Here is an 8,049-nt window from a genome sequence, read left to right as displayed (position 1 = left end):
AAAATTCTTAAAAAGAAAAAAAAAGTCACTCCAACTGGATAATGAAAAAAACGAGACGCAGGGAAGGAAGGATGCTGACTCCAAGAGGTCTAAGTTGACACTGTCACTTTCTGCTTCATCCACTTTGGCATTAACATCTCGGAAACTCATTACGGGTCAGAGTGATGAGCATACAGAGGAACCACCCCCGTGCGAGATGGGGACAGCTCACCGGCATGCTCGTCGGCGCCACCAGAATCCAAACTCCTAGGTGGCCACTTGGATAACCCGGGGATACCCTGACGTCCATTTTCTCGAAAAGAGGGATGACAGCAGACCTCAAGGGAGCCGAACACAGGCAAGGTGGCCCTGGTGCTCGAACCTGCCCACAGGAATGAGTCCAGAGAGCACCCGCGGTGCTGCTCAGGAAGGGCTAGCGGGGACCCCCCCACCCCCGCCATCCACCCGCTGCCGAAACCCAAGCACAGACCTCTTCAGGAACTTCACAGAACACATAGGCAGCCTTTCACCATCTTTCGGCAACTTTTCACCATCGAGGAGGAAAAAGCAGTAACACCCGACTAATAATTTATCTTTTATTGAAATTGTTGAATACTTTATATTACAGTAAATTTGATTGAAAAAAAATGAGAAAAGAAATCAATTTTAAAAAATACACTCATGTTGAAATCAAATTAGCCAGCCAAACCGAGTACAAACCAAGGGCAGCTTGCTTTTCAGTACATGAATACCACTGAGTCTATATACAATTCTATAATTCGAGAAAAACACTTCAAGAAAGGTGCCAACAGCCAGGGCAGGACAGCGTCCTGCCCTCCCGTCCTGCAGCACTGAGAGGTGGAGCCAGCACCCCCAGCACAGGAATCCCAAGTGCAACGCGAGGGCGAAGTGCTGGCCCGTCGGCTTTCATGCAATTTCTGTTAAGTCACGCACTGTGCAAATTAAGGCTTCTTATAGGTCGAATGGTTGATAAACACTTTTTTTTTTTTCTTAAAAAAATAAGCACAGTAAAGGTGGTATCATGAGAACCTGAAGAGGTGAGACCTATATCCCAAATCTGGGAAAAAGTTATTTTCTCTGACATCTCAACTCCATCCTCACACACACACAAAAATAATCGATCTTTGGGTGGGTTGTTTGAATTCACCAGCCGGCGAAAGAAATACTGATACATGTGCTCTGTGCACCTAGGATTGAGGATGTCATGCAAAAAGCTGCAGCCGTTACCGACTAAAGGCAGAGAACAGGCGAACCGTCCCAAGCCTAGGCACTCGGGGACCCCTGCACGTGCGTGTTCCCTTCAGAAACAGGAAGCAAAAAGGAAGGACAGAATGGAGCATTCTAACTTAGAGGATACATTATTGACCAGTTCAAAATCTCATATGGAACCTTCCTAGCACACCCACAGCTCCTCCTCCGGACAGGGGATGAACACTATATTACCCTGCCGTCAGGAAAAAGACCGTGGGGCTGTTTGTGGCGTTTTTTGTGTTTTTTGTTTTTGTTTTTGTTTTTTTCCTTTTTCGCAAACCTGAGTAATTGTCAAAGTCAATAAATAGAGGAGGAGAGAATTAAATGCTAAAATATAATGGTCAAAACCCTACAGGGCCTAAAGCAGCAAGGGTTTTTCTCAAATACACAGCCCTCGGTTCCAAGATGCGTCTGGCCCAGGCGCACAGTGTGAGGCGCACGGCTGCCACGCTTCTAAGTGAGGGCTGGGGACAAAACCCAGGGCCCCGGCTCCTCCCCCTGCGACAGGAACAGAGCCTCGTTCCGAGGACCGTAAACCTGACCTCCTCACCCTCTCCCCCATCACAAAAACTCTTCCCTTTTGAAACAGTTTTTGTTAAAGGCAAAAATGATAGAAGCATCCTCGAGCTGAAGTCTTATTTGGTTGGAGGTGCCTGGTGACACCGGACCTGCGTCTCCTGGAGGCACCAGGGGACTAGATGTGTAAGAGGTCCTCGTCACTGTCGTCGTGGAAGGCCGCCAGGCCGCCGGAGCTCACGGTCTTGGGCGGCGCAGGCCTGGACTTCCCTCTGCGGACCAGGTCCCCTCGCAGCAGCACCCCGGCGCCGTCCGCGCTCTCCCGAAGCCCCCTCCTCTGTGGGGTGTGCCCATGCGGCATGCTCGCGGCCCCAGTCCCTCTGCCCAAGTGCACCTTCACCTCCGGGATGGTCAGGACCTCATCCTCACTGTCCTGCTCATCCCCGTGCAGGGAGGTGAGGGCTTCGGCCTTCACGGACTTCGTGGTAACGTGGCCGTTTTCCTGTCCTTCCTTCCCGGGCCTTGGGGTCGGCACCTGGATCTCTTCCATCAACCACTCCGTTTCGTTCTCATCTGCCTCCTCCTCCTTGTTCACCTGCAAGGGACAAAGCAGGACCCTGGAGCCCATCTGAGGCCCCACTCGGTTCTGCTCCCCTGTGGCCCTCCCTTCCACGACCTACCCCGGAGTTGGGGACCCCCTCCCCTGCCCACTGCAGTCACCACGTTCCCAGGCTCCCCACCAGGAGAGGAAGGGAGGGCTGGCAACTGTCAGCTCCTGAGGAGACCCCCCAAGGCAAACAGTGTCCCCGAGGGCAGGAAAGAGGCCTCTACTCAAGCCAGGTGCCCTGGGGGGACGGGGGGGACGGGACAGGCAGTAAGAGAAGCCACAGGAAGGACGTGAAGGTCTGAGATAAGCCTTTTAGAAAGCAGTTTGGCAGGAGTACCGCAAGTCATGAGAATGTGTAGCTCTTCAACCAAATGAGGCCTCTTTTAGGGAAATTTATCTGAAAGCAACCATCCAAATGCCAGATGCACAAAAATTTTCATTATTTTTTATTTTTTTTAAATAACTAAAAAAGTAGAAGCAACGACTATTAAATGTTCTCAGAAAATCAGCTGTAACCACAACGAGAAAAACTTGAAAGAAAAGAGGACAAAAAGTGTGTTTGGGTTAAAAGCAACGGATGATGTTTTCCCTTTCGTACGTCAAATTGCCTACGACGGCATTTTTCGCATCACTGACTGATGTCACCACCGTACGGACAGCCGGATATTGGGGGCAGGGGGGACGGGAAATTACCTTCGAGTATTTGTAGGACACGTTCGCACTTCTCCTGCAGCAGCTGGTCAGCCTGCTCAGCACGATCTCCCTGGAAGGCAAGCACAGTCACTGCAGGGTGGAACCAGCAGGACAGGGGGCCCAGCTGGCCAGCCCCTCCCCAGCCCCACAGCTCGAGCGCCCACCGACAGAGACGCCTGCAGCCCCCACGACACAGCCCTGCACGGCCCGGGCACGGGAAGCCCATGGCAGAGGGGCGATAAACCAGTTCAGTGAAAAGAACACTCTGGAATTAGACAGAAGTGGATCTGAAACCTGCCCCCCCGAGTGGTCTAGCAAAGGCAAGAGCAAGTTACCTAACAGTTGTGCTTCCGCTGTCCCATGTGACCATAAGGCCACACGTCCCCGCCACCCCAGGCTGCACTGGGATTGTGTGTGCCGAACGACTAACCCAAGACCAGCTCGTACCCAGCCCTTCTGCCCTGATTCTTCGTTCCCGTGCCAGCCTCTCTGGGGTGGGATGGCCGCACTCAGGACTCTGGACGCCGGCTCCGGCCACACCACAGGGCTCCTGGGCTCGGGGCTTCAGCTTCACTCATGCATGACATGGCAATCTCCTGGAGGGACAGCCACGTGTGGGGACGAGCCCAGAGGATGGCATCCTACAGCAGGCATCTCGTAAATGCTCACTTTTGCAAGGGGAGGATAGTGTAGAGGGCTCAGCTGATCATCTGCTCATGAAACGTGTTCATTTTCTGTCCATCTCTGGACACAACCAAAGACCAACGTCCTAGGAACGGACTCACACGCCTGGGACGGGCCCCGGGGCGCCGGTCCGACACGACACCTTGTCACAGGAACACAGCTATGTACGGAACACAACCCCGGAGACCGCGTCCATACCGTTCTCTCTCTCACACACACACACACGCACAAGCACAGATCCTGGTGGCCCAGCGGCCTCGCTCCCCTCACCTCCGTTCCTTCTTGTAGAGCAGCAGGGTCAGCAGACAGCCAGTGAGCGCCACCAGCAGCAGGCTGAGGACCGCCCCAACGGCCTGGCTTCGCTCCGACAGCCCCCTGTGCTCCGGCGTGTCCTCGCCCGCGCTGTCACCGTCGAGGCCCACCCTGAAAGGAAGCCACCTCACTCAGGCACATGCCACCACGGCGGCGACCCTCGCCGGCCCCAGGCCGGGATGTGCAGACCGGCGGGGGACCAAGTCCTCGGACAGTGAGGTCAGGCAAGAGTACGGCGCACAGGCCAAAGGCGGCGACGTGGGACCGCAGCCTCAGCCCCGGCTCATCCCCCCGGGCGGCCGTCAGCTATGAGGTGGCCGAGAGGGACGAGCTGGCCCCACTGGTCTGCCAGGACCACAGCTCTCCTCTCTGGGGCCAAACGGTGACCGCCGCCCAGGGAAGGCTTCTCCCTCACTGCATCTTGTCTTGGGACACGGCGTCAGTGCGCCGGGGGGGGGCGGGTTTGAGGGACACCCCCCCAGGTCACCGCGGGGCGCGACACAGACAGTCTGTCCAGGCTGCTTGTCCTGGGAGGCAGGGCTGGTGACCAACATGGCTGCTCTTCAACCAGCTAAGATTTCACCACTCCCACCCACATGTGGTGAACAGCAGTATATTTCCAGGACCTTAACCATTCAACGGAAACAGTAAACTTAACTAATATAAGACCAGAAGCACCAGGACGGACTTCCCTTTCTGCTCAGAGAACCAGACCTTTGTGGAATGACTCGACACTTCCGAACCCTCGGGCCCTCACGCCTGTGCCGACAGAACCCACTACCGCCAATTCTTCCCCACCCCGAGAAAGCAGAGAGCAAAGTGACAGGGGCCATCCGGGCTGCTCGGGAGGAGAGAGGGCACTGCGACAGGCCACACACACGCAATGAACTGGATGCTAAAGATGCTACAAATTCAGAAAACCACTCGGTTCGAGCTGGGTCAGAGGGCAGCTGACGGCCCGACCACATAAGGATAACCACACTGATCAAAATTCAGCCCGTCTCAGGCCATGGGCCCAGGGTCCTGGGATCGAGCCCCGCATCAGGCTCCCTGCTCAGCGGGAAGCCTGCTTCTCCCTCTCCCACTCCCCCTTCTTGTGTTCCCTCTCTCGCTGTGTCTCTGTCAAATAAATAAATAAAATCTTAAAAAAAAAAAAAATTCAGCCGGAACCAAGCGATCTGGTTTGGAACCATGAGGAGGAGGAGCTCAGCGTTCCCAGTCACTGTGTGCTCGGGCGGGGACAGCCCCACGAGGCGCACATCGGCCAGCCCCGCACGCCCTGCCCTGAAAGCCGGGACCAGCGGGGGCATCGGGTGCACGACATCACTCACTTCTAAGTGTGCTCTCGTTTCTACTTCTGGGCTCCCCGGTGAGCCAGGAATTATTCTTAAGTGTGCTTTAGTGTCCAAATGGGTTTCTATTTTTCAGTTAGTTTCTTGTTACTGGTCCTTAACTTAATTGCACCGTGTGTGTTGTTTATACAGCACCCACATTTAGAAATTTGCTAAGACTTGCCTTACATCCATGTTCCCGGAAAATACAGGACGAAGTGTACTCTTTTTAAAAGTGAATACTGATTTAAGATCTGACAGATGGCATCTGGAACTCCCCCACTGTCCCTAGCACGGTTTCTACGGACTGCAGAGACACCCTTCTCCGGGACACAAAGCCAACAACTGCAAGGGAAGAACTTTTCCTCCTGATCTCAGTCTCAGCACAGAGAACGAGAAGCTCCTATAAGAACCTGACGTGGATGAAACAGGAAGAAAGCAAATACAAGAGGCGAGCAACATGTAACACTGTGTTCCAGATGAGGGCCTCCAAACACGGCCATGACCTAGGCAGAGGGACGAAGGCTGTGGGGTCCGAGAAGAGGTAGGTTCCCTGTGGCCACACGGAGGCCCAGATGGCCCTTCCCTCACCAGAAAGCCCTCAGCACAGAAACGCACACTTCCCATGAAAACCTGGCCTGTAGCTGATTTTCAAAATCTGTAGAACAAGTTTTCATTCCTTCAAACACACACAATACATCGTTCAAGTTAAAGTAACATTTACCACGTGATAATCTGCACTAGAACACACGGAAAACCGTGCTGGAACACAAAGATGAGACAGAGCGGCCACTTCTGGTGAGCCAGTGAGGGGAAATGCCGGCTGGGGAAGGCCGGGAAAGAAAGTGGGGGCGCTCAGGCCTCGAGCGTGCATGCAGGCGGACGGCCAATGCACTGGGAGTGGCGGACGGTGGTGATGGGGGCGTGGGGGGCCAGGAAGGGCAAGACTTGGACAGCCACTGAAGCCGGATGCCGGCTACATGGGGTTTGCCTCTCTGGCTCTCGGACACACTGGGATGTTCCCACAAGACAACACTGGGGGCAGAGAACACATACAAACACATGCTTGAGCTAAGTCCTGAGGGAGCAGGTTGGGGGTACAGCTGGGAAGCGTGCGTCCCGGGCAGAAAGCGGCCGACAGGAAGCTCCGGCCCAGGCCGGGCCAGCGCACTCACCCCAGAGGACACACGGCAGAGGTGTACCAGGAGAACAGGTACTGGCAGTCAGCAGTCTCGTGGCTGAACTCGGGGATCCCGTCCTTCACCAAAGGGTCGCAGTGGAAGAAGATGGTGGAAGACACAGACTTCGTCTTATCTTTTCCACACTTAGAGGATGAGGCAAACACCACATCTAGATCACCATCTGCCAGAAAGGAAGACGCAGTACAGGCCACGTTACCATCAACTTTTCAATAAAGGGCCGAGTGTATCTTTCCACGGTCTGTAAAAAGTTTGCACACACTTAAAATCATGGTAAAGGGCCTTCTTCAAAGGTCCCCCATGCACGCTTCTTCACAGGCCGCCCGACACACATTACGGAGCCCCTGCCTCACATCAGGGAGCAGGGAAGTCTTGAGCCTTGCCCCAGAAGAGGTCTGGCTCCGTCCTCAGCTAACAGTAGGATTCAGAACAGGACTGGCCACGCGTATCAGCGCCTCCGTAGACGGAAATGGACCCAGTGGGCAACCAGCCAGTCAACCAACTAAACAAGCCTCCACACGGAGCCCGGGATGCTGGGGGCTCGGTGCGCTCCCCTGGCTGGCGAGACTCCGTGCATATCGTCACACACTGGTGCTGGGAATGGAACCCATCCTCAGGCCGCAGGAAGAGCATGATGGAAGCATCCTGCTCCCTTCTGGACGCCATCCTATGTGCTTTTTTCCCTTGGCCAATTTCTATCCTTAACCGTGACTGTAACAGCACAAATGAGTCCTGAGTCCTAACAAATGATCAAACCTCAGGGTGGTGACAGAACCTCCCTGAAACCTGCAGCTGGTGTCAGAAGTGACGGAGCTGTGTGCAGACGTTGCCCTCTCCAAACTCCGCAGGCGGCTGGAAGTTCACAGTCAGCCACTGCTACGGGGCTAGGGCGTTCAGTGCATGAAGCGGCCACGTTCACGAACCAAAGGGAGCCCGAGCCCCAAGCCCCACGGCTGGACTCAGGAAGGCCCCACGAGTTCTCACTCACAACTGGCTGAGGCGTGACCCAAATGGACCACCCGCCAGGCTGGCATGTGGGCGCACATCCCCGAGCTGATGGGGGAGCCGAATCGCAGCCAGACGGGGCTCCGTGGCTTCCTACTCTTGCCCTCTGGAATGAGTGGAGACTTGGGAAGAGATTTAAACTGATTTTTTCACGAAATGCAAAAAGTGGTCTTAATACTAAACCGACTTTCTAGCGTTGGTGAATACTGAAAGTGAAAAGGTCTGAAAGGAGTTTAAAGAACGACGAATAAATAAATGCACGTGCAGGTGTGACCCGAGTGAATCCAACTCGGAATTACTGGAAAAGAACAGAGAACCACAGGAGTTTACTCCATAATGTGGAATCCTGACAGCAAATCAGGCTGACCTGACGCTCAGCGTCTGCGCGTGAACGCACGGACGTCTGGGCTCCTACCACTCGGGGAGCAGCTGCTTCTCCTCTCGGGGAATC

The 8,049-nt window shown here is 54.7% G+C and overlaps 1 protein-coding gene across 1 annotated transcript in view; it reads right to left on the bottom strand.

Moving 5' to 3' along the window:
* Window positions 1–561: 561 nt before the first annotated feature.
* The window catches only part of IGF2R (insulin like growth factor 2 receptor), a 96,831-nt gene continuing 89,343 nt past the window's right edge, over window positions 562–8,049 (bottom strand). The window contains exons 45-48 of the mRNA XM_081829265.1: window positions 6,570–6,756; window positions 4,022–4,174; window positions 3,068–3,137; window positions 562–2,362 (exon numbers count right to left, since the gene is read on the bottom strand). Of these exons, the coding sequence (XP_081685391.1) occupies window positions 1,946–2,362; window positions 3,068–3,137; window positions 4,022–4,174; window positions 6,570–6,756 (827 nt within the window). The 3' untranslated portion in view covers window positions 562–1,945. The remainder of the gene's footprint in view (window positions 2,363–3,067; window positions 3,138–4,021; window positions 4,175–6,569; window positions 6,757–8,049) is intronic.

Source organism: Leptonychotes weddellii, chromosome 8 (genome assembly GCF_054177405.1).
Source record: "Leptonychotes weddellii isolate Sample4059 chromosome 8, ASM5417740v2, whole genome shotgun sequence".
Lineage (NCBI taxonomy): Eukaryota > Metazoa > Chordata > Mammalia > Carnivora > Phocidae > Leptonychotes > Leptonychotes weddellii.
The sequence above is the reverse complement of the archived record's forward strand: the minus strand, read 5'-3'. Positions and strand labels throughout refer to the sequence as shown.